The sequence below is a fragment of the Molothrus ater genome, chromosome 1, assembly GCF_012460135.2.
Source record: "Molothrus ater isolate BHLD 08-10-18 breed brown headed cowbird chromosome 1, BPBGC_Mater_1.1, whole genome shotgun sequence".
NCBI classification, from domain to species: Eukaryota; Metazoa; Chordata; class Aves; order Passeriformes; family Icteridae; genus Molothrus; species Molothrus ater.
Window position 1 is genome coordinate 145,156,762 of NC_050478.2, and position 26,833 is coordinate 145,183,594.

Below are 26,833 nucleotides of genomic sequence, written 5' to 3' on the forward strand. Positions count from 1 at the left end.
AGTAACCATCAAATCAAGCCATTTTTCCTATATCACAGGTCTGTGTCGATAGTGTTTACACAGTACTCAAAAGTAAAAAAAATATTCTTTGATATCTGAAAAATAATTGAAAAATTATTAAAAATCCAGCAGGGGAAAGGCTGGTCATGAGACTCTCTGAGCAGCCTCACTGGGTCAAAATGAAGGTCTGTGAAACTCTCCTTGCCTGCAGTCTTGCTGCAGGGCAAACTAAGACCCATTTTCATTCACCTTTGTAAATGATAATGTTTTAAACTAAGTGCATTCCTTTATGCAGCAGAAACACAGCAATATTTGAGGGACTCTAGTAATTAGGAAAAAAGAATCTCACAAAACTAGACATTTTATTTCAATTTTAAGAAAAGGCTAATCCTGCATTAAGTTAGAATTTCAGTGCAGGTTACAGAATTGTCACATCATATATGATTTCAATAACCTTATCAGGTCAGCTGCATGAACAAAGATTAATTAGCCTGAACAAAGATTAATTTGCCTTGAAGTGGAACAAATCCATTTTTAATGTTATCACATGGAAATCCCATCACACTCTATCAGAGACTTTCTGAGTTTCAGCATTGATTTTTGCCCCCAAATTAATTATTTTAGCTTAATTGTTCTGCAAAACAGGCAAAAAGGGCATTTCTTAGTGGTGTAAAAGGGCATTTCTTGGCATTTGTAAAAGGCATTTTTCCAAATTTTTGTAAATTTGAAAAAGGGCATTTTTTGGCATTTGCATGGTGGAGTACAATGAATGACCTGTAAAATTTGGAATTAGCTCTGAGCTTGCTGATACACCCATACTACTTAGATCTCAAGAGCTTACCTCCAATAATGCTACATCAGCTACCTCTATATTATACCACAGACACAGTCCAGATAGACAAAAAATGTTTAAAAAGGATCTAAATCAAATAAGCCTATGATGTAAATGATATTTCTCTGTACAAAGCCATAACCAAGCTGTGTTGTATCTCCTTGCTTCTTGATTATATGGTACCATGGAGAAATTTCCTTGGTATCAGAACCTGATGTAGACATGGGAAAATGCCACATCATGATACAAGAGCAGTGTAAAAATAGGCATGGGAAAAATACAAGTGCTTCCATTAGAATCTGTAAATCCCCCACCCTGCATCTAAAAATACTGTTTTAAAACCTATTTTATCAGAAAAAGAAAACAAAAGGAAGAGATTCAAATCTATCAGCCCAATTTAGAAAATCCAAAGCAGAATTTAGTCACGGTTTCTAATAAAACTCAGGTGAGGCCTCATTGGAGTTCTTCATAAATTTCCTCACAAGAAGATTTGACTGTTACTGAACAAGAAGGTAGGAACACTAAAAAAAAGCAACAAACACACAGATCTATACTAAAAGCTGTCTGGCTCAATTTTAAAAAGGATGACAAAAGTTCATGAGTCAGCACACTGCAGTGTCTGCTGTGACTACAAGCAGCCAGGGCAGAGTCAGCTGCTGGCCAGGTGTGCTATAGCAGCATCTGATTTGTAGAGAATAGAAATATTAATGCACAGATCAGTGGTCTGAGCAGACAATGAGTAGGAACAGGTTTGAGGTGATGTATGAGTGATGTACACCCATGGTTCCTAAGCTCACAGGCCATCACACTTCCAGCACACATCTACATTTTAGGACACACAGACTGAGAGGGAAAGGACAGGGACTAAAGCAGGTAGGACAGCATGGGGACACTGCTGACTCTCACCTCTAAGTGTTAAAACCCATCACTATGTGACCAACCCAGGGATAACCCATAAGACATGGAGAACACTCAGTTGCCCATACTCCTGTCTCCCATGTCACTGTAGTTAGTGCTGGACACACCACCTGCATAGGAGCAGCTGGGTGCTTAAAAGCTGAACAGACCACATAGATACACATGGCTTTAGGGACCTGCTTGGTGCTCTAATAGGCACATAAAATCTCAGCTTTGGTTGGGGGTTTTCTTGTGACATTTTGAGTCCCAAAATAAAAATCAATATTCCTCTGGAGGTGGCCATGCACTGCTGCCCACTGTACCTGGGAAGCCTGGGTGGTCTCTGTGACAGCCCTGATGTGATCTACATGGAACAGAGGGTCTTGTACTGATGTACAGTAAAGACTTTTGGCCAACAAATGATTGTAAGGATCATAACATGCTTTATATATACTGAAAATCTGTAGCTGAGAGATGTTGGTCTCACTGGTTCCTGAGACAACAGTAGTGGCAAAATACTGATCATTCTGGTGTCATGGTAATTTCTGTAATAAATCCTACTGAGAGAGGCATAAATGAAGACCAGTAACAACTGAAGTGTTACTCTAATAATGTTCTTTAAAATGCTTGTCTTTACACAGCAACCTTATCAGTAGTCTGACACTGACTGAGCCCCTTTCTGCCTGTATACCAGTATTTAAGCAAAGTCTAAATTTGTGAGGCTTATACTGAGAGTCCACAGGCCTTTCTGGTATTGTTTGCAATTTTTCCAGCCTTGCCCATGCCCAGCTCACATTTCCAGCTAGATCCAAAGTGATGTCCTGGACTACTTCAATGGCTAGGGAGACGCAACAGCACAGGCAGCCTCAGTATCCAGTGGAAAACCACACACACAAGAGGCAGAGGGGTTTTACAGCCTGGATATTACCCAGCATTGCATAAGGATCAAGGATTTGAATGTGGCCTACAAGGCAATTAAGGACAGAGAGCAGAACTCTGATGGCCTTCCAGGAACCTGCCTGTGTGACGCCAGCACAGACCCAATGGCCAAGTACCAAGAAACAAGCTCCTACCATGAGAGCACATGCTCCTGTGAACAAATGCATTACAGGCATTTTACAGGCAGGGCTGGGCACAAAGGGCTAATCTCACAATCAACAACCATCCTTCAACCCCTGAGGACACCCCAGTTTACATGGGACCACAGAGGAGACAGGAGTTTTGCAAAGTGATTGGTATTGCCTGCTGGACAAAAGTGATGTGTAATTTTCATTCTCACTCCTGGACTCCACCTGCTATCCAGGTTGGATATGTGATTTTTGGAATTCTGTTTTCCTTCAGCACAAGTTTCAAATTCTGTCCACCCAGAGGTCAGCTCTTGGAAATACAGACCATGAAAATCTTCCCACTGGGATATGTTTGTTAGTCAAGTGCTCTGTTGATCCACCAGAAAGTGTATGCTGCATTTCAGTCTCATATGGAAATAATCTAGGAAATCAGTGCATAGAGCAGGTATTATTACTACAGCTTTTTTTGTTCAACACTGCTCTCATCAAGGCTTTAAAGGAAAATTCAGTAACATATTTACTGATGTACTCCAGTCTACAGAATCTAAAACCAAAACACTATCCAAGACATATGGCTGCAATATGAAAGGCAGAAGTAAGGGGCACAGCACTGTTTCTGAGGTAAAAGCCCAATTACATCTCAAGAGGTCTAACACTCATTGCAAAACAATATTCATAGTGTGGTGACTGTTCCTTGTGCCCCCAATAAATATCAAATGATACACAGAAAGTGGTTTAGTGAGGCTGTAACATGACACAGCAGAGCTGCCTGCATCCAAAACAGGGAGCTGCTCCCTCCCAGCCATGCAAAGCATCAGGAGGTACCACTCTGGTGAGCAGCAACTTGTGCCTCAAGGCTTTCCTTTAACCCCATCAAATGCCAATGTTTGCGCTTTCTTCTCTTTCTTTGTGTGGATTTGGGACCCTTTCACTAATGTCAGAACTACCTGCTAAATGCAAATTTCATTACCCATCTGGATTTGCCAGGTCTCACTCCTTAGCACTCTCACCTTACTGTACTTCACCTTAAAATACTGCAGTAGGGAACCTTAGTTCTGCTTTACAGCTTCATGCCACCTCTCCAGCAATGCAGTGAAACACAGCACCTGTGGGCAAACAGGCAGTTCTCTGAGAGAAACCACTGACAGAATTAAAGGCACTCTGCAAAGAACCAGTGAGCAATTCAGTAAAAAATGTCCAGTTTCTGTATCTTTCAAAACTAGAAAAAGATGGGGTTGATGTCCCAAACCCACAGGGTTACTGTTTTGTATGGTGTCCATGGCAATGGCTGTTAGTGACTTTCTTTTTTCATACAAGGCCAGATGCTTCAAAACTCATTCACTTTAGGGTATTTCCCAGCATCTGGAAAATTTAGGGCTTTGAAAGGGAAAGAGAAATGTTCAGTGAGATAATGGAAATCTTCACAGAAGGAGGGAGGAATTTCTGGAGAGGAGGGAGTTTCTGGGATGAAAGAAGAAGGGCAGAGAAACTGAAGAGAGGGCCATAACAGCTTGATGTCAGATATGGAGCCAAAATAGACCAAGGAAGTGGCAGGAGAAGGACAGATGATGACAGAACAAAGCCAGGCCACATGCAAGCTGCCTGTGCAGATGGAGAGAGCAGGGCAGAGGTGCTGCTGCACATTTGCCAGACTGAGGCTGTGCAGACACCATTTGAATACAAGCACCAGCAGTAATTTTAAATATACCTCTCTATTATAATAGGGGTAAAACAACAATGAAGTTTTACTCTATTGACTGTCACCTCACAATTGCAATATCTGACATTTAAAGTAGTTCTTTTATGACCTAACCCAATCGCCCACAAGAAAAAACAAATGGCAAAATAAACAAACTGATGTCTGGGTTTCTCACCATAATATCTTTCTTTTCCCAGGTGTTTGATCATTCTCCCAGACCTTTCCTGAACCCTTCCCATTTTTGGATGGGTTTTCTGAACAGTCAGTTATTTTAATAACAACATACCGGTGCCAAGTGCAGTGATAATGTCACCTCTCTACTCCTACTCTGTGTTTCCATGTGCATGTGCTTTGCAAAGACTGCATTAGTCTTTTCAGCATCAACAGCACATCATGAGCTCATGCTCAGCTGATTATGAAATCCTCTCTCCCCCTCTCCGAGTCTCAGTGAGTCACTGACTGGCAATATAAAATCTCCCATCCAGTTTGATTTCCAATTTATGGCCTGTATATTCATGACGAAGCTGAAGACATGTTTCGTGACAAGATTAAACACCAAATTGTGTGAGGAGCACAAATAGAGGAATCTCTTTTCCTGCATCTCTGTCTTGTCATGCTCTGGTGTCTGAAGGAAAATAACCACTGAGTCTTTCCATCGTGGAGAGGTTGACTCAGTGACCCTCCCCTGTCCAGTTGAGCATTTTAACAGAAAAGCTGGAATAATGTGATGTGTCTCTCTCTGTGTCAAGCTTGAAGTAAAATAGAAGTTTTAGGAGTAAGTGAAGAAAGGGAAAATGGAAGGCAGACAGGCAATGCAGCCATGTAGGCCTTGTTTTCCTAGGAGACAAAACTAAATATCAGATATGGTTTTGTGCTAAAAGAGTATACAAAATGTCTTGGCCTAAATTGCTCCTTGCTGGTTTATGGTGGAGTAGTGTAGTTGAAACGGGGTCCTGGTCCATGGGCAGAGCTAGGGAGGCACTAGGAGAGGCAAGTCAGGGCCAGCAGGGGGTGTGGGTGCCTGTGAGCTACAGCAGGGCAGGGATGGGTATACATGGAATGGCAGCAAAGAAATGGGGACAGTGGCTGGGGCTCTTTGTTCTCCCAAATGTTTTGATAATAGTGCAAGGAAAAGCTGCCCTGTGCTGCTGGACCACACGTGGACTTCTGCTGTTCTGAAGGCAGTGTGGTAGGAGTCACACATGGCACCCTGCAGCAGGTGTCCCTTCCTCCAAGACTTTAGTTTGGTTCCCACCTGCCATTTGTCCCTGTGCTCCTCTGAGCTTGAGGAAATGGGCCCTTGATGGGCTGATTGCTCCTGGGAGCTGCCAGGGCTGGGGATTATATGGGATTGTCTGTGCTCTTCTGTGCTTGCAGATGTGCTTTTAGTCCATATTAATCAATACAAGGGGCTTGCTGTGCCTCTGCCACCTCCTGCCAGCTCTGCCTCCATCTCAACAGCCTCAGCAGCAAAGAAATGGGGTGCCACACACTGCTGTACCCACACCATGGCATAACAGCCTTCAGCAGTGAAGAGCATGATTCAGTGACTCCCATGTACCCAGCTCCATCCTCACTGTCTTTTATTTTCCCCCATTCCCTCTCCTTGGACAGAAGCACCTCCACTTTTCTAACTATCGTGATGCTGCAAATTCTTTGCCACTCAAAGAGATCTCATTCCTTACACAACAACCTTCACTATCCTGTGGCAAACCCTCTAAACCAAAGATTGCATCAAAATTACACCAAAAGTAGTAAGAGCTGGAGAATTCAAATAAATGCAATGGCAACATTTTTACTAAAAAAAAAAGGAAAAAATTCCTTTCCTTTCCTTTCCTTTCCTTTCCTTTCCTTTCCTTTCCTTTCCTTTCCTTTCCTTTCCTTTCCTTTCCTTTCCTTTCCTTTCCTTTCCTTTCCTTTCCTTTCCCTTTCCCTTTCCCTTTCCCTTTCCCTTTCCCTTTCCCTTTCCCTCTTTGTTTTCTTATTTTGTTTCCTTTGTTTTTCTTCAAGCCTCCTTCTTCCTTCAGTCTCTTCTGTTTGCCACCACCTTCCAGAAAATGGTAACAAGGGAAAATCTAGGGAGGAAAAAAAAAAATCATAGCAAATACTCTAAAATATCCTACTGAACATTATGTCTATAAAGACTCCTCAAGTGGGAGGCAGCCTCCTGGGGACTAAATGAAGCAGATGGATTGACCTTGAACAGCAGCCAAACGCCCACACAGCCACTCACTCCCTCCCCCAGCAGTGGCATAGGGAAGAGAATGGGAAGAACAAAAGTGAGAATCATAGAATCATTGAGGCTGGAAAAGAACTCTAAGACAATTGAGCTGCTGGACAATTAAGCTGCTGGTTAGTTCATCGCTAACCCATGCCTCCCACTGCCACATCCACATTTGTTTTTGAACACTTTGAGGAATGGTGGTGATTCCACCACTTCCACGTGCAGCCTGTTCCAATGCCTGACCACTCTTTCTGTAAAGAATGTTTTCCTAATATCCCATCTAAACATCCCCTGGCACACCTTGAGGCCTTTTCCAAGTCCTATCACTTGCTGCCTGGGGAAAAAGACCAACTCCACCTGGATACAGCCTCCTTCCAGGGAGTAGAGAGTCATAAGGTCCTCCTTGAGCCTCCATTTCTCCAGGCTGAGCACCCCCAGCTCCCTCAGCTGCTCCTCATCAGACTTGTGCTCCAGATCCTTCCCCAGCTCTGCTGCCACTCTCTGGACACATTCCAGCCCCTCAATGTCTTTCTTGCAGTGAGGGGCCCAAAACTGAGCACAGGATTCAAGATACAGCCTCACCAGTGCTGAGTACAGAGAGACAATCTCATTCCCCAGTCCTGCTGTCCACACTATTTCTGATACAAGCCAGGATGCCATTGTTCTCCTTGGCACACTGCTGGCTCGTGTTCAGTCACTGTCAACCAGCACCCCCAGAAATGTTTGCAGATCTGGATGAGGGCAGTTTAATAAATGAAGGAAAGCAAAAACCCCTAAACTAAACAACCCAACCCCAAAAAACCCCCAAGCAATTCAAAGGCAAGGACTCAGCACTTCCCACCAGCAGACCTATATCCCTCCATCTCCCAGCAATGGTCACCTTGGAAGAAAATGTCCCAACAGTCTTCTTCTTCTTCTGTCCCAGATTTTCTTGCTGAAATGAATGTTTTATGGCATGGAATATCCCTTTGGCCAGTTTGGGTCAACTGTCCTAGTTCTGCCCCTCCCAGTCTCTTGCCCACCCCTTGCCTGCTTGCTAGGGAAGATGAGTGGGGGAAAAAAAGTGAGCCCTGACACTGTGGAAGTGTTATTCAGCAGCAGCCACCACACTGGTGTGTTATCAACATCACCATCAATCATGATCCCTCTCCTTGTCCAGTGACACATGCACAGATGTCATTCCCTTAGTCTGTGGGATGTCACCCTGAGTTTTTAAGATTCTCTAAGCCTTCTGATGTTGACATTCTTGTAGTGAATTTTCTCACACACTTTCTGTAAATAACTTATTGTTTTGCATTCCTCTATGGAGGAGGAGAGAGTTGATGGACTGTTGGTTTAACCAGTGGCATTGGAGAGGTGCCACTGTCACCCTCCAATCCACTGTCACTTTTGGAAAACTATAAATGTTGGAGTCAGAAAATAAACGGCCCTTTTCTCTCGTTCACCTTGAGAACGGTGTGAGCGTGTGTTCCTTTGTGTCCTATAGCGACAGTGGGACATCCCCCAAACATCCATATAAGAGCAATCAATTAATTTGTGCTGCACTCAGCAGCTTTCCACATCAGATGGTTTTGCACAACACAAGAGGAAACACTGGTAAAAAGAGCATTCTGCCTTTCACTTTCTGCTCTTTATTATACTTTTGGGCTTGAGCCACCTCCTGAGATGATGCTCTGAAATCTCTGCCTCCTGGCTCAATGGTGAACTCTTTCAGCATTCAGGGGCACTGGGAGTTCCTCATCTGAGCCCACTGTGTGATCAATCCTATCCCCTTATTCCATGTATTACGCATTCAGATGCATTATGTGTAGAGGTGCCCCTTCCTGTGAACATCTGGTACACCTCAGACCCTTGATACCCTCAGCTCCAGAATCCCAGTGGTCAACCTTGGGTCTTTCCAGGTGTTTTCTGCCAGAGGCTCCAGGTGAGCACAGAGCAGGTTTCTCACAGCTGGTACTCTCTGGACAGGTCCAAGGCCTACCATACAAATTGTCCTGTCTGTCCTGCTGCTGTTTAGTGACCTTGTCTGGACACCAGGTGCCTCCCAAAGCCAATCTGTCATTGGCCTCCCCAAATGGACAGGGGAGGTAAATATAACAAAAGGCTTCTAGGGCAAGAGGAGAGGTCAGTCCTGAGGATCACTCACCAGGATCACTCCTGAGATCACTCACCAGTTACCATCCAAGGCAAAACTCTCACTGCCCGTGTCGCTGTCCCGGTGCCTGAGCACTGGCCACTGGTGGATCTGTCTTAGACCCAAGTGACTTTGACTCTGGTGGACATGGGGGAAGCTTCTGGCAGCTTCTCACAGGAGTCCCCCACTACCAAAGTCTTGCCACACAAACTCAATACACTCAAAAAAGTTCTTAAAGGTCACTTAATGGAAAGGACTGACAAGCTGACTGTGATCCAGAATGTGCAGTTTCCAGAAATACACTATGCCTTTTTATTAATTGGTGGAAACTTTACATTTATGTTACTGATCACATCCAGGGGGATGTAATGATGCTGATCTTGCTGTCACAAACTTAGGAACATCTGCCTTGGAGAAGAATAGAAGGAAAGACTCCATGAGACTGTTCCCTGAGCACTGGGATGGCAGCATTGCAGGGGCCAAATGCCAGACGTGGCTCACGGTCATTGCCTTTATCATAGGTCTCTCAGGCAGAGCAGAACACAGTGATAAGCAGCACAGCAGTCACCACAACACTGGGTGTCACAGGGACAGCAGTGGGCTGTTCACCAGCTGCCAAGTACCCACCCAGTCCTCAGCAGCATGGGGGGAGGCTGGAATGAATAACAGCAAGAAAATCTGTGGGTCAGATGAAGGTGGTTTCATGGGTAAAAAACAGAGGCAAAGACAGGCCACTGTCAGGCTTCTTGCCTGGCCAGGGGTGTCCTGTGGCCACCAGCCACAGGCTGTGGCGGCTCCAGGACCATCTCAGTGACTGCCCCGAGTCTTTTTCTCCCTATCATAGAATCACAGATCCCAGAGTGACAGAACTGGTCAGGCTGGAAGGGACAGCAGTAATTTGGTCCAACCCTCTTGCTTAAGCAGGGTCATTCTAGAACACACTGCACAGGATTGTGCCCACTTGAATTAGTGGAGAGACTCCACACGTCTTTAGGCAATGCTTCAGTGCAGGGTCACTGCACAACAAAGTTCTTCCTATTCAGCTGAAACTCCCTGTGCATTCTGCCCGTTCCCTCTTGTACTCGGCACCACCGAGCAGAGCCGGATCCATGCTCTCGACCCCTCCCTCAGACACTCCTGGACGAGGTTCCCTCTCAGCCGCCTCTTCTGGGGCTGAGCAACCCCAACTCCCTCAGCCCTTGCCAAGGCGAGAAATGCCCCGGTGCCTTGATTAAACACCTTCCTTTCCCTCCGCCGGACACCCCCATCCGCTGCCCGCTGTTTCTGTGGCAGTGTGAGGCACTGTCGACGCGCCCGTGTCGCTGTCCCGGTGTCGCTGTCCCGGGCCGCGGCCGCCGCTCTTTGTCTGCCTCGCCCCCCGCCCCTGCGCAGTCACGTGCCGGGGGCGGGGCGCGTCGCGCGGCGGTGACGCGCGCGGGGCGCGGGCAGGATGGGGCGGTGAGGGGCGGCCGTGCCGGACAGCCCGCGGCAGCCGCGCCGGGCCCCGAGCGAGCCGAGCGGGCGGTAAGGGCCGGCACCGCGGCGGGCGAGAGGAGGGAATGCCGAGGGAGCGCGGGCGGCGGGGCTCCGGCGCTCCCCGCACGCCGGCCGGGCCTGGCGGGGCGGCGCCCGCGGCTCTGCTCGCGCCGGGCCCCGCCCGCGGCCGGGGGTCCGGCGGGGCCTCCCCGGCTGTGCCGAGCGCTGCGGCCGCGGCCCCGCCGCTCCCGGCCCGGCTGCGCTGCGCCCTTCGCCTCTCCGCGCTGGCGGAGCTCGCAGGGGAGCCCCGCTGCAGAACGGGGGCCGGGTGTCGCTCCCCCCGCAGTGCGGGGCTGCGAGGCTCCGACCCCGCATCCCGGCACTGCCGCTCGGCAAGTGGGCTTGGGGTGGTGCAGGGAGCAGCGCAGAAAGTCGCGGTGGTAGCGACAGTAGTTGCACAGAGAGGTTTTTAGTTTTTTTTGCTTATTGATACCGACTGAGCTGCAAAATAAAACTAGAAGCCAGTTGTGCTGGAACTCAGTGCTATGAATGCCACTATGAGTGCATAGGAATACTCAAGATGGGTTTTGTTTATTTTTTGTTTGTGCTCATTTAATCTTACTTGCCCTTTAAGCCATGTTTATCTGTTCTTGATAAGGTAAGTTCTTCTTAGTTTGCCTTTTCCTCACCCGAGGAGAGCACACATGTTAACTATAGGTATATTAAAATTTTGCTTAAAAATGCAGATTTTAAAAGGAATTACAGTCTAGTAGAGCTCAGGGATGAGCACTATGGTTTTTTCTTATTATTTTTTGATTTAAGGTTGATAACAGATGTTTTTGAAACGAAAGAAATCTGAATTAAAGTATGTACAAAGGGTTTTTATGCTTTTTTTTTGGGCCCTCCCTGTATTTCTGTAAGCTAAGCAGTTAATACAAAGTCAGGATCAAAATTTTGCATCTTTTCACCCTCTGGAATATATTTGCTGTCAATGACACATTTTAAACAACATAATGTGTTTTAATGCAACTTTTTTCTTTCCATCCAAGGTGGTGAGAAAGACAATATCAAGATGAGTAAAAAGCCTCCAAATCGTCCTGGAATCACATTTGAGATTGGTGCTCGTTTGGAGGCACTGGACTATTTGCAAAAATGGTATGGAAGACATTGGGTAGTGTTTGCTGAGAGCATAATTATTTTGTGTTGTTTGTGTGCTTTGATAATTGATTATAAAAAAACAGTGAATCTATTATTTGACAATTTCCAGACATGAACTTTATGAATTTCCACCTAAGTCTGTTAAAAGTGTTAGGAAAATATTCTCAGTTCAGAAATCGAGCTAAACTTTCCTATGGGTTTGTGTTTATTTGCTCTTGGTGGCTTGTGCAGCTGTAGGGAGCAAAGAGCCTTTCTGGAGTAGTGTGGAATTCAGTGTCAGGGCCGAGGTGATCGGTGTGTCAATGAGGCAAACTTCATGATCAAAGACTTCTTTTGTCTTCATTTGAAGGCATGCAAGGGGAGTTGTTTTGTGTTCAGTTGTCACACTTGACAGGTTCACAAAACTGATTAAAAAAAAAAAACCCAAACCCACATCCTGAATTGGAGTTCATGGGATAGGCAGATACGGTTGTGTTTTTATTAAACAGCTGGAGGAATTAAGTGCTTAAACCTGTGACTCTTGCAACCAACCAGGCCTATTGTGAATTCAAAGACTATAAAATGGAAATTGTGGGCACAAGGATTATGCTGGACAGCATGTGTATTGTGAAAGGAGCTGTTCTGATGAAAAAAGTTGTTAGTAAAAATTTTATTAAAGCAAGTGGGCTAATCTGTTGATGTGTGCTGGCCTTGCTAGTTGAATTTGAAAAATCCCTGGTTTTGTTAAAGTAGGTGACAGAAGTAGTTGATGCTTCTACTTAGAAGTTTTTTCTTAACTGCTCTCTGATTTATTAGGGCTGGGAAATGTAGAGGTGTGTAGCTGCTTTTCTGTTGTATTCCTGGAGAGCTCAGCATGTTCCTGTAAATATCTGATCCTGTTAACTCCAAGTGATGTGAGAGGGAAGTCTGTGTATTATTGACATGTCTGCTCCAGTGTTATGTGCTCTCTATATAAAGTTGGGTCAAACTTTTTATTTGTAGAGCTTTGATTTTAATTATAGGAAGAGTGTTTGTCTTAATAAATGGACTCTAAAGGACTTGGTTTATAGAACTGTTCTTGTTCTTGCCTATTGCTCTAGACTGGGTTTTCCACCTACTGATTCTGTAACTGAATTGCAGGATAAGGAAAACGTCCAAAATAGAGCAATAAAACTTTTTATAATGTCTTCTGTTACTAGAGATAGTTGGTTATGTAATCAGGTAACAAAAATTAATATGTAAAAATAGCTTAATAGTATCAAAAAATATCAGTGACTATTCAGTGTATAGTTTGTGTCAGACCTGCCCAACCTTTTCACAGGGAAGGGCTGCATCTCAGTGCTGGAGTTCTTGTCTAGTTTTGGATTGTCAGGCATGGCCATGTCACAAGCTCTGCAGCTGAGTTGCTCGATGTTTTCAGGAAGAATAGAATTTATCCTGAATTTTCCAGGATTTGATTTATTATCTGTACACCAGGTAGACCCAGGTCAAGTTTAAATACATGTAAACTTCTGTGGTGCCGTATACAGAAGAAAGTTAATATCAAAATTTAGCAGTTACAGCAACAATGAAAACAGGACTGTATTTCAAGTGAACTAGTAATACAAAATGAATTAATAATACAAACCCAAATACCTTGTGACAGAAGATCTACTGTTGTGCTATTATTAGGGTGTCAAGGGTTGTAATGATAGTCTATGGGATTTTTTTTTAGTTGGCTTTCTATTGCATAAGGGAGTGGTGGATGTTTTTAAAATTCTTGCTATATATAATCTGTATGCATTCTGCTCATTTGCATGCAGAAATACATACTTCAAAGAAAATAAACTTGCTGAACTTACATGAAATCTCTTTATTATTTTTTAACAAAAGCCAAATTGAAGAGCCTTGCTATTGCTTAGCTCAGTCTTTCTGCAAGTGACAAATTGAGAACACTTGCTGAGAAATAGCCTTTAAAAGGGTTTTAATTTTTTTCTCTATTTTTCTGAAAGCTTGCTGTCATTTAATGGTCATGACTAGTTAAAATGTTAAACAAGAAAGGCTTCTAGAGGGTGTAAGAAAAAATACAGTAAAGTATGTTTCTGTTTTCTGAGGTACTTTTGCAGGTCTTTAATTTTCACCTGTGTAGTAGTTGCTGAAATTGAACTCCTGGCATCTGGTGCTTCATTTATGTTCTGTAAACTTTTGAGACGTCATCGATGTACCTTGACTACTTATTGCTTTAACGTAGTTTTAAATGAAGGTTTAAGTGAAGTTTTTGCAGAGGGTGTTTGGATCACTGGTGTCATTTGTCATGTACTGTGACAGAGTAGAAGAAAGCCTGGTCAAACTGGTCAGCAAAGACAAGACAAGCTGTCAATGAGCATGTTTAGTTTTGCTCTATTGCTCCTTTATCAAGCACAGCAGTTATGCTGTTGCAGGTGATCATCTTGCATAAAGAACTTGTACCACTTGTTCCATTTAAATTCGCTGAAGCAAGCCATGAACTGCAGCTCTAATCAAAACTGATCATCTGTCAGCAGATAATAAATGAGATGGGATTGAAAATTACAAAATAGAAATTTATTAAGTATGTGAAATGTTCAGGGGCTGGAGGAGTGTATGACCTATGAAGAGGGAGGGAGGAAATGACTTCTTTAGCTTGGAAAGGGCTTCAGAAATCCCACTATCAGCCTTCCAATACCTACAGGGCTGTCATTAACCTGCCTTAGCCAAACCCTACAGGTAGTTAGAGAACAAAACAACCAAGACAACAGACACAAACTGAAATGAGATATTCAGACTAGGCTCAAGGAGAATCTTATTCCTGTTGGGACAGTCAAGCAGTGGATCAGGTTGCCTGAAGAGTTTGTGGAGTCTCCAGCATGGGAGTTTTTCAAGACTGGGGTGGATAAAACACTGGAAAACCTGGCCTGTTGCCATAGCTGACCCTGCTTTGAGTGGGAGGTTGGACTAGAGGCTTTCTGAAGTTGCTTTCAGTTTGAATTCTCCTGTGATCTCATACAAAAACCAATATATGTGCATACACCCTCTTCTGCCTCTCTTTGCTGACAGAGCAAGTGAAAAAGCAGTAGAGCTGCACTTGCCTGCAAGTGCATGTCTGTGTGTAAGACAGTTCTTGAGCTGTCAGCTCCCACAAGTAGGACATTGTCCCTGCAAAGCTGATGTATTTAAAGATGCATCTCTTCCTTTTTTTAATATTTTTGTGTGGGTTTTTTTGGCTGTAGCTCTCAACTAGTTGTCCTGTAAGCAGCAGATACTGATTTGAAAAAACCCTGTTGTTTTTCTGAGACCACAGTCTTTATTAATTTGCTCAATCTAAACTCTTAAGTTAGGTAATGAAGTACAGATAGATGGCCCTGGTTTCTGGAATGGAAACAGCCCTCTAAAATAGTTTAGTTGTTGGAACAACAGTACTACCTCTTGGTATATTTGATTATCTGGATAGATTTCCACACTGCCCCCACCCCCCCCAGTATGGAGGAAGTTTTTTCCCTGAAAGACTTTGAGAAATCCTTCTTGGTACAGTCCTTGCTTCAGATTCCAGTTGACTGGGTTACCTGGCAGGTGTTTGAAAGGGAAGTGAAGTCTGCTTTATATTTAATACAATATATGTATAATAAATGTGGGGACCTAGAAATAGATGTTTGCAGATTTTCCAGACTTTAGAACACTATTTGTGAGAAGTCAGTACGGAGGGTATTTGGTTTTATATCCTCTATGAGGTAGGAGGAAGCACTTTTTAAACCAGTGTTGCAAAGGCAGGAAGTATGAGTGTGTTTGTAGACTTTGTAGGTACAAACTTGGGCAGATTTATTAATGTTTTTGTACCTCTTTTACAGTTTAAAATGTCTATTGTCCCATTTTACAAGGCAATTCACCACTTTTTGGTCGCTTTTGAAGGGTTAAAAGGATGATGTTAAAAAAGTGCTGTCTGTGTGGTTGTTAATGTGTGTTGAGTGCAGTGGAAAAAATATTCAGTGGTTTGTTTTTTTTACACTATAAAGAAGTGAAGTGGGAAGTTTTAAATTTTTTTTTTTTATTCTATAAATGTTAGAACACTGTTGTTGCCTGACCAGGGATTCATAGTTTTAAGCCATATCAAATTGTGAGGCTTTCCAAAAATATTGCATAATTCTAATGGGTTGGAACCGCCAAGATTGGAACCTGAGAATGGAGGGCATGCAATGTGTAAACTGGGCAGGTAAATTCAGCTACCAGCATTCTCTTGTTCCCTCTTGGAAAAGCAAGAGCAAACCTCCCTGAAATTTGGATGAAACTTCATTTGTGATTACTACATGCTCTTTCCAGCTGCTTTTTGAAAAAGCACACCCAGAATTTGCAGAATATTTTTTCTTCCCATAGAAGAAACTCCTTGATTATTGAATTTCTGTGTGCTGGTCTGAGCTTTTTTTTTCTTTTTCTTTTTTTTGGAAAAGTGAAGACTTTCCCTCAAACTTTAGAATGTGTTTTTCTGGTTTGTGCTGATGAGGTGTTGTCAGATCCAGCTGCATATCAGTTTCATTGGGATGACTTAATGTGGTGTACTTGCTGGGGGAATTAACCTGACTGGGAAGTTGTTTTGGCCTTAGATATTATTATTCTTTGGTACTGTAAAGAATGATATTTGTGTCTCCCTTTGCAGTATTTCTTCAAATGCCTAATTGTAACTTTGTGATGGAAGAAACTTCCACATAAAAGTTCTGAAGTGTAAAAGATGTAATCATCTTCATATTAATATTTTTAATTAATGAAATCGATTCTTTTCAGTTAAAGTACAAAATCAACAGAAAGATCTTTTTGTGCAGGGGATAATTTACAAGAGTAAGTTCTGCAATACATATGTTCTGTTCTTTTCCACTGTGGGATCAGTATTGTGAAATATTACTGTTTGTACATATTTGTGGCACAATATGTGGCTAAGTTTAGTGGATATTGAGGATAATAGTTTGTTGCTAAATACAGAGTTATGTTTGGGTTACCTAATAACCAATTTCATATGGCTTGGGCAGTTCCATCTCTAAGGACATATCATGGATTTTTAGAAAGATGTTGATAGCAGAAATTGTATTTAGCAAAGAGAAATTAACCTATAAATACCTTGAGCTTCTTGTCTCATCTAAAGTGTTCTCTAATGACAATTAACATTTTGCACATCTCTTTTATTAACTGATGCTAACTTTTTATCTTTTGATTTTGTATATATATTAATGTCTTGACTCTTGGCTTGCTGAATTGTCTTTATCATTATCTTAATTTTAAAATATTTGTCTCTAACCTGTGCTCTGCATGTTACTTTCCCCTCTTACATGGTGTGCTTTTTCCATGTCAGTGCTGTATTTTCCCAGTTTGTCCCTCCTGTTGTCTTCTCACACGGTGCTTGGAGTGGTGCCTTGGCTGCTGCTGACCAGAGAAAGCTCCTGGCCATAGCAGGGGAGCTGCTGTAGGGATGGTGGGAGCAGAGTGTGTGCACTGGAGATGTGTAGGAAAAGGAGAATTCTCTTTCAGCTGGTTGGCCCTGAATTTTGGAAACAGCCATAGTTTTGCATCACTGGTGGCTGGCATGCAATGAACCTGAAATTTCGAACTGTACTGGAAAGGGCATCCCCGTCTTGGCTTCCATTTCTGATTGCTGCAAAATGAACTTTCTCTCAAGCTGTTTTTCTGGTGGTTTTCCTCCTTTCCCTCTCTTAAATATCTGCTGTGTCGTCCTTCTGCTTGGAACTCCTTTAGGTTACATTGTTTCTCACACACTTGCTGTTGTAACAGTAACTTGACTTTTTCCGCTGCTTTTCTTCTCTTCCTGCTTATTCTGATGTTTTAGTGTCAAGTTCTAAGTCTGAAACTGGCACACTCTGAAAGATGAAAAAAACCTAGAAATTTTATAATACATTTTTTTTATAATAAAATTTCTAAGTGTAGCAGCATATGGACTTAAAAAGAAAGTACAAACAGAGACAGGGCTTAGGAAAACCATCTCATGGCTGGCTTATTTTCTTGAACCCTTGTTCAGAGTTAAACCAGAATGTTGCTGCTGGGATACAGGTTTGACCCAAGAGTTTTACATTCTGTTTTAATGCAGTAGATCCTCAGTTTCACCTTTCTTGTTAGATTTTTCTCTCTTCTTTCTTGTTAGAAGAGATCAGCATCTCTTTTCCCTCTAAAGTAGACTCTTGTTAGAGTCTACCTTAGAGGGGGAAGAGAGGCTGATCTTGTTTCTTTGAAAGACTTGAAAAAGATTTTATTAGGGGAGTGGCAAGTGAGAGGCTTCAGTTTTAGACTAAGACTGTGGGGTTTTTTGGAAGTTCAGTGAGAAAAAGATGGGATCTTAAGGAATGGATATAAAAATATTTAGTGTTTATGAAATATTTAGTGTTTCTGAAATATATGGATGAGAGAAATGCAACAAGAGCTTGGAGTGTCTCTGAATTCTGATGTGAGGGTGTGTGAAATGTGGCTGCAGGAGAAACCTATGAAATCAGAGAGATTTTCTTAATCAATAGCTCCTGAGATATTGAAATCTTGGGAAGCTTTATACATCACTGCAGCTGAAGAAGTAGGACAGGAGAAAAGAAAGAGCAAATTGAGATTGACATCTTTTGTTTTAATGTACAGTTCAGTTAGTAAGAAATAAGGGAAGCCTGAACTTCCTGATAAGTTGTATTTTAGTCAGAACATAGTGTTAGAGACTCCTTTAAGAGCACAGTCAGTATTTTGGAGAAATTATATTCAAAATTGATGATGTTGACAGGTTCCCTATATATGTCCATTGCCTTTCTAGCTAAAGAATTTGCTGTAGGATTGGAAATTGGTTGCTCAAGCTCTGCTCTTTTACTATGGGTTCACAGTAATACTTGGTTTGAAAAACAGGTTGTTAAAGGCAGCTGTCCTTTTCCTGTGGTCTTTTTCCATACACATTGTTAACTTTAGAGCAGCCCTAACAAATGCTGATAAAAAAATCAGTGATATAATTAACTTCCTTTATTTTTTAGGAGATTCTGTGCACATTCGAATCTGTTTTAATACTTCTCTGAAGGGCAGAAGGAGCTGAATTCTGCCTGATTCCAATTTTCAATGTTGTTTATAGATTCTTGAACTAAATGTTATCCAATCATTTCAGTTACTTAGCCTTTTTCAGACTTAGAGATTTTTCAGTACAAAGTGTTAATACAACTTTCTGGAAGGTCCTGTAGGCACTATTGTATCTAAACCAAGACAGAAACCTTTGAGACTTAGCAGTTTGTGTTTAACACTCAGGTATCCATCTCGAATTGAGAAGATAGATTATGAGGAGGGGAAGATGTTGGTGCATTTTGAACGCTGGAGCCATCGCTACGATGAGTGGATTTACTGGGACAGCAACAGGTTGAGACCTTTGGAGAGACCAGCTTTGAGGAAAGAGGGCCTGAAGGATGATGAAGAATTTGTTGTAAGTGGTACATGGATTTTGTCTTAGACTTTTGTAAACTGCTCAACTTGTCATTAAATCTCTAGCACATAATGCTTAATTTTTAGGAAAAAAATCGAAATAATTTAAATATTAATAACTAAATTTGTTTAAAATAGGATTTTAAACCTGGAGAAGAAGTCCTAGCTCGTTGGACAGACTGTCGATACTACCCTGCAAAGATTGAAGCAATTAATAAAGAGGGTATGTATTGCAATGCTCCATTGGTAAGGTCTGCTTGAAAATGCTGTGCTGTAGATTTAGTCTGCTTAAAAAAGTGATATGGCTATAAAGTTTTCCTCTCTGCCCCAATATTAAGTGAAAATGTTTTTATAAATCAAATTTAGTAAAGTGTTGTCTTTTATCTCTATCAAATTTGAAAACTTCTTTTTTTTGTCTTCTCCTAGAAGACAAAATGCTTTTTAAAATGTTTTTACTGTTTCAGTGATCAGAAGCTCAGTCTTAGGACAATTTGTACAAAATCAACAATTTTTTGGTGATTTGAGTTAATGTTCTATTTAAATTTTCATAATTGTTTTAGTTCTCTTTATTGAAGAAAAACCATGGAAATAGGAGAATAAGGGAGCACAAATTAAACACTTCACAATGGTGATATTTCTAATGAACATAAGAAATTGACATTTTTACTGTAGTTTAGAGCAAATGAAGACTTGGATGTAAATTGAACTTTTTCCCTAGAGTGGCATCTTAAATATTACATTATTATTTCAATGAATTATGAGCAGAAGTGACTCAATAGCTTAAACATACTTGAATTTGCCCAGCTGGAGAAGGAGTAACAGTATTAAAGCAGGGTTTCGTTGAGGCCATCATTTATGGTTTTTTGTACCTCTTTTGATCCTGACTAGTGGTAACACCTGGTTACTCTTGTCATACAAAATAACATGCAAAACATAAAGCTTTCATAGTAACAAAACAACACAAAGTGTTTGTTTCTTGACTACTCATAGTGATTCCATCAATCATTTCTAGGAACATTCACAGTGCAATTCTATGATGGTGTCATTCGATGTCTTAAAAGGATGCATATCAAATCTATGCCAGAGGATGCAAAAGGGCAGGTAAGAATACTTAAAGCAATTGCTTTGTTAGGTTTTGTGTGGTTGTTTGGGTTTTCATTGTTTTGTTTGTTTGTTTTTTTATATCATGAGACAGTAGAAGTGTCAGTAGCACAACTAGATTTAAATTAGTCTTTCTCTAGGCCCTGCACTGCCTTGCTTCACCAGTTTATGGATGATGCCTCAGAGTGTGCTGCTCAAGTGGCCTTGCCTCACTGAAATGTCTGGCTGCTGGACACTCCATTGCCAACTAATCTCTTCACAAAGCCTTGTCTTACAGAGTTTACAAAACCAGGGGCATCCAATGGCTTTTCCCTCTGGTGTCTTTTCAGGAAAAAAGCTTTAGCTTGTCAGCAGTCTGTGCTGCTGATTTGTTTTTTTTTTTTCTTTATTTTATTTATTCCCCACCTTCTGGCCATGTCTTTTGTTTGCTACTGTGAGAACTTTTTGCCCACATGTTCCTTTAAACATGACTTTGGGGTTTTTCCCCTGTATCAGAACTTTGGGGCAATCAGAGAGATAATTATTTCTTGTCTCTTATAACGTCCAGTTGCTGTTCAAGAAGAGATGCTGAATAGAAGTTGAGGGAGATTATGAAGTAAAGGACATGATTTAGTCACTAGGCCTCTCTTTACTTGTGAAAGGGAAACATCATTGAACACTCTTACATGGTTTCAGTGCAAATGCCATTGCATTTATTTTGCATGGTAACTGTGTTTAATATTTAATGAGAAATTACTCCACTGAAACTATTTGAGACAAAATCCATGAAAACTGGTCTTTGCTCTTAGTTTTCTTCAGAATACTCCTAACTTTGCAGACTTCAAATATTCATTATTAACGTTGTAACCATCCATATTGTGACCAGTGCAGATGGATAATTGAATTGGCTTGAAAGCATCTCCACATCCTGGCCTCCAGGGTAAAGGTAGCTGTATGGTAGGGTTGATCCACTATGCAAGGAACGCTGGAACTTAGTGCAGACACTACTGCATTATTTAAAAGATGTTTCCTGAAGGAGATTAAACTGAAATCTATAGTCACACTAACCCTGGCTTCTTGCTGCAGTCTTAAAGTAACTCTGTTGAACCAGTGTGTAGTGTTTCAAGGAATACTGTCAGTATGGCAGTAAGTTAGGAAGCTTGAGTGTTCCTTTTACTTACAAAAAGCAAAACTAGGGTAATGTGATTGTGACCAAAAAGAAATAAGCTTTTGTGACAGTGGAAAGAGCTCCCTGATTCTGTCCTGCACTTTTCCTAGGGAGCAATGTTGTGTCTAATCTTGAGTTACTACTCTTAAGGCCACAGGCAATCTCAGCTTAAAAAAAAATAGTAAATCCATTACTTCACAACCATTATGTTGTCCAGACTTTGTTTGGTGGCAGTCCAGCTCATCTGTTATTTCTAATTTTTCTCAGTAGTTGAGAGTTATGGTGCCACTTATGCATCTCGGGGGTTGAATGTAGGCTGCTTCATTGAAATCTTGAGAAGGAATTGGGGGCACAAATTTACACTTTGAGATGGATTTAGAATTTTAAGTTGTCTGGAGACAAGAACACCTCCAACTCTGCTTTCTGTAATGCTGATTGATACTAGTTGTAGCATTTAATCCTGCAAAATAAGCAATAAGCATGAAAGTCTGTAGCTTTCAAAAGCAAAGATATAATTTTTCTTGCAATTTTTGCATATAATGCAATGGAAAAATGTTTGTTTTTCTAAGTATTTTTGTTATTTCAGAATAAAAACATGAACTAAGATTTGGTTGAAAATCAGTTATCTGAGACTGAGCTTTGCTTAAGACTCAAACTCCCATGGATGTTTTTGTTCTTTTGCATTATGTATTTTATAAGAAAATATTTTACTAAGATTTATGTATAGGTTACAAAAATTGCAAGACTGTAAACTGATAAAAAAATTAAGTAGAGTTGTCAGATGCAACAGTTCATGCTTCATTTAAACTTATAACTTGTATTTTCTGCGTAGCTAAACTAAAAAATACATTTTTAGAGATGAGTGTAAGCTTAAGATAGTTCAAGTTCTAGTACATCAGTAAATCTAAGAAATTTTAAGATCTTCGTGGAGAGTGTGTGCTAAGCATGCAGAATTCAAATTACTTGGAGAGATAGAGATTAGTTTATACTTTGATTTGAGCTTAGTGTGACTTGAAGGAAAAGACTGTAGGTGCTGTAGCACTCAAACTATTTTGACTTGCAACAGATGTGTGTTTTAATGAAATTCAGTAATGAGGATGGAAAGGCAAAATTTTTAAAGAGTGAAAAATATTTGTCTCAGTGCAATGAGTCTTGAGGCTCAGCTGTGGTTCAGATTAGCACAAATTATTCAAAATCACACAGATCTGTGACTAACATAGTACAGAGAGGGAAGAAGGGATATTTAGACTGCCCTTGTGAGAGCACATATGAAGTATTTGGATAACTTACTTTTTCTGTTTCATGTTTTTTGTTTTATCTTCGATGTAATCAGGCGCGCGAGAGGGAGCAGATAGCGCCGGAGCTGAGATTAGTGACGGAAATCGAACCAAAAGAAGTGAGTTTTGAGGAGGGATTTGAAGGAGAGGGAGGGGACTTGGCACACAGGAAGAGGAAGCTGAGGAAAAAACATGGATTTGCGAATGGGCCAGAGGAAAAAAGAAGATGTGACAGGAGACAATGTGAGCCGAGATGTAGGTGGGGCAGACTGTGTAGAATTGAAAGGTGAGGGTAAGGAATCCAGGCTTGATGTGGAATCAGCCAGTCAATAGATTCATGTTTTATGTATGTGTATGTATGAACGTGTGGGAGTTGGAAGTTATGGTGTGACAGAAGAGGAAAAAGCAGCTGAATCTTTAGTACTGTGGAGAGGCAAAAAGGTGGTGGTTGTAGGCAGGTGGAGGGAGAGCGATGGATGTGTGAATTCTGCTACTGACGCAAGGGTTGGATTTTGGAAATTCTTCTGGTTTTGCCTTCCCACTGTTACAGGATTATGGTTACACAAGGAATATTTTAAAATACAAATTTTTTAGCCAATTGATGTGTAAGGCTGTTAAGTAATTTCTGCTGATGTATTTCTTGATCGTGCAATTTCCTGTGTTTTGATTTAGTGAATCTAATTAGCATAATGACAGTTTTCCTCAGTAGTCATAAAGTAATGCTTTGTTTTCTAACTGCTGTGGGTCATTACTATTCTCCTGTCAATTTTCTCAGCTTACTGGAAAGCTGAATTTTAGTAAGAAAGAAAAAGAAGGAAATACACATTTTGGATGTATTTTATTTTATATTTTTTTAAAGTTACATATGTAAATGAGAAGCTCACTGAGGTGAGATACTGAGGGAAGTGGGAAATCGGGCTCGATGATGCAGAATAGCTGGTTCAGAGTTACACAACTACTTCCAATAGAGAGACAATGTCAGGAAATGAAAGAAAAGTAAGGAAAACTTCTCTTAGAAGGATTTTGCTTTTACTCTATTAATTTCAAATGTGTTCATATTTGGGCCCTTGGCTTTGTATGAGCTGGGAAATTGTCCTACTATTAAAATTTGTTGCTAGTTTCTGTGATATCTGTGATATTTAGTGTCCTGCTATTATGGTTGATAGAATAGATTACATACTATTAGCCTGAGGCAGACTTCAGGATTTATCGTGCTTTAGGATCCCACTATTACTCTTCAATTGTTTTGTTAATTTCTCGGTAAAAATTCTGATAAGGACACAGATGTATCCTTTTGAAGGAGGAATTCCTGTACTCTGCAAAAGAAATATAGTCACCTTACCATTTTAGATGCTAAATAATTCTCACATGTTAAGAGCTGTGCTGCTGAGCACTCAGCAGTAATTCAAGGTTAAAAAGCAGGCATTAACTGTGTCACTTTAGTGCCTGTATGTTTACTCCAGAGCCAAAACAAAAATGGACCCACAGAGTTTCTGAACAATTCAGAATCACAAAATTGTTTTAAGTTGAAAGGAATCTCTTGTCATAATCTTGTCCATCCCAGCTGCTTCAGATTCTCTTCACTGAGTTTAAATTTACATGCTAATCTTGGAAAAAAGTATAACTGTCACCATAATGAATGTGTCTCTTCTCTGGTTTCTGAGTGTTTGACCTTTGTTTGCTTCATTGTTATGTGTCCTGCTACTGTAAGCTCCATGTTGTAAGAACAGTAGCCAAACAGTGAAATGAAATACAAAGAAAACCGCAAAACTCCTTTCCATGTTGCACCAGCTGCACTTAGACCAGGATACTTGGTTCAGCATCATCGTTTGAAGCTTGGTATCTTCTGAAAGCTTTTGATTCCAGGGTGCTTAGCTTGACTGAAAATTAGGGTGCTCTTTAGAAGCTGTTTTGACACAGGCTGCACTACTTCCCCTTCCCACTTTTATCATAAGATCTCATCTCCAGCCATGTTACTGATCCTCTTCATCCCTTAGCCAGGGTACAGTGTAAGACTTCTACTCTCAGGTCTCCTAATTCCTCACCACCACAAATAGCTCAATCCTGTTTTTTCTCCTGCTGGATGGGCAAGGCTCTGGATGGACTGGAGCTGGTAGGTGTGCTCATTTTGGCTGCCCAAAAGAGAGGTTTGTGTGCTTTTGCCTGACTATGCAACTGGCAGTTAGACACGCTCCTTTGTGCTGGCATGTCACCAAGTGGCCTCAGTAGTTGCCTGTTGTGTGAGCATTACCAAAGTGCTTCCAAACTTTGCTGCTGGCTAGTGTGAGTGTCTGCATCTTGCACTGACAGTGTGGACATGGAACACTTCATCTTAGAGGAATCAAAACTGTTGCTGTTTCTATGTACGTAAGTTGGTGCAGGGAAGGAGCATAACCCCTGTAAAGGAGTGATGTAAAAGTATTGAACTATGGAAAAGGAAAAGCATAATGCAAGGAGAATTAACTCTGTATTGGTGTTATGATTTCCTCATATGTCAAAGAAGGCAAAGAAACCCTCAACAGAACAGAAACTTGAAAGGTTTATAATATGTAACGAGTGGGGAAAGGGTTGCATTGGAACAAGAGCTGTAAAATCAAGCTGCTTTAGGTATCTTGTATGATGACATAACAACAAGGAGATATTCCAGAATAAAATAGTCTGTATGCAGTTGGGAAAAAAAAAAGTACAATTTGTAAAGCACTTATGGGTAACTAGACAAAAATGGCTCTTTTTCATATTTTTTTGTGTGTGGTAGTATTTATAATTCAGAGCATTCAGATGCTTTATTCTGACTGGTTGATCATTCTACTGCCTTCTATATTGCACACAAGTTCTTCACAGAAGAATTTTGTACCCCAGTGTTACAGAAAATTGAAAAAAATACTTCAGTCAAAAGTATCAAGTTACAATTTTGGCAGTCAGATTGAACCCTGACATTCAGGAGATGTAAGGCTGGAAAGAGCTTGGCTCAGCCTAGGAAGCTCTCTCCATTGCCTTATGGGGTGGCTTGACTTGGTCTAAATGTCAAAAAGTAGATTAGAGTGGGATGTATTGCTCACCCCTTGAATGTTTCTGTATGGTGCAAATAAGCAATTATGCAAAATGACACATAATTACCTTAAATATAGATGGTGAAATTCAGTCATATTATGGAGTACTTTATTGAAGTTAGTGAGCGAAACCTGTAATATGTAGTACAAAAAGAGTAAAAGAGTCTGTAGTTGCTCTGGAAGCAAAGGTGTAATGAGATAGGAGTTATCCCTGGTTTATCAATTTAGTTCAAGAGGAATTCCATGCAGCTGGACTCTGCTTTGAGGCAGTTGTAGCTTTGCATAATAGGTCAACAACTATGGAATTGTGTGTTTCAGAGCCAGAAGGGTAAGAAAAATGTCAGTCTTCTGGAGTGGGAGCTCCTGGGTTTCTAAAGCAATGACACAAAAAGTAATTTAACAGGGAATGTGTACAGCCAGAATACTATATACAGTGGTTTTTTGGATGATTTCTTTCCTTTTTTTCCACATGACCTACTGATAATGCTTCAAGTTTATTTGGAAATTTGGGAAGGTCAATTTTACCACTCTTTGAGTAGTAACCATAAAAAGAAATTGAATTTCCTTTGAATATTTCTAGATAAAGTTTACTGGGTTTACGAGTATTTTCTGTTTGAGTCTGAGGCACTTTATAATACTTACTCACCATTTTTTCCTTTTTGGAGGATTGGATAGCTTTGGTCAAAGCTGCTGCTGCTGCAGCAGCCAAGAACAAAGCAGGAAGTAAACCTAGAACCAGTGCAAACAGCAATAAAGATAAAGAGGACAGAAAATGGCTAAAAGTCCCTTCAAAAAAGGAAGAAACCTCAACCTCTACAATCATGCAGGAAGTCCAAAAAAAGGAAGAGGAGCCTACATCTAGTGACACATTTGGTAAAAGCACATTCTATAAACACAAAATTGGTTTTTCTGTAGTGTTGAACTCCTGTTGCTAATTTTGCAGTTAAGTAATAACCAATATTTTTAGATGAAAATGTCATATTTGCTGTTATTATGTACCAGAAGATTATCATGGTAATTGGTTCAGAAACTATTTTTATCAGATAAATCTCGTTCAGTCAGCATTTACTGCTTGTGCTAAACTTTTGACTAACATCAAGAGCAGAACATAGCTTTTTATTAATGATTTCATTGTACAATTTGGTTGATACTCCTGGATCTTCTCGTCCCTGTGAGATAATCCCTTATCTTGTTTTAAGAAAAAAAAACCTCCACTATGCATGATATATCCATATTCAGGGGTGTTTGAAACTGTATCTGAGTTGATTAGTTCATTTTAAGTATTTAATGCTTATTTCTCATAACATTCAGAAAAATTAGAAAGTTTTAGATAATTGCCATTTATTGTTTAAATATGTAATTCT

General features: G+C 40.9%; 1 protein-coding gene across 9 annotated transcripts in view; it reads left to right on the top strand.

The window, feature by feature from the left end:
• The first annotated feature begins 10,284 nt into the window (after nt 1-10,284).
• Nucleotides 10,285-26,833, top strand: part of PHF20L1 (PHD finger protein 20 like 1) — a 57,302-nt gene continuing 40,753 nt past the window's right edge. For 6 of the 9 annotated variants that reach the window (XM_054517510.1, XM_054517519.1, XM_054517521.1 and 3 more), the window contains exons 1-7: nt 10,285-10,377; nt 11,379-11,484; nt 18,724-18,895; nt 19,033-19,117; nt 19,907-19,995; nt 22,476-22,538; nt 26,135-26,342. In XM_054517510.1, coding sequence (XP_054373485.1) covers nt 11,402-11,484; nt 18,724-18,895; nt 19,033-19,117; nt 19,907-19,995; nt 22,476-22,538; nt 26,135-26,342 — 700 coding nt within the window. In that variant the 5' untranslated portion in view covers nt 10,285-10,377; nt 11,379-11,401. Of the gene's footprint in view, nt 10,378-10,868; nt 10,988-11,378; nt 11,485-18,723; nt 18,896-19,032; nt 19,118-19,906; nt 19,996-22,475; nt 22,539-26,134; nt 26,343-26,833 lie in introns of those variants that run through there. The other 3 variants (XM_054517517.1, XM_054517524.1, XM_054517514.1) reach the window with 2 other exon arrangements.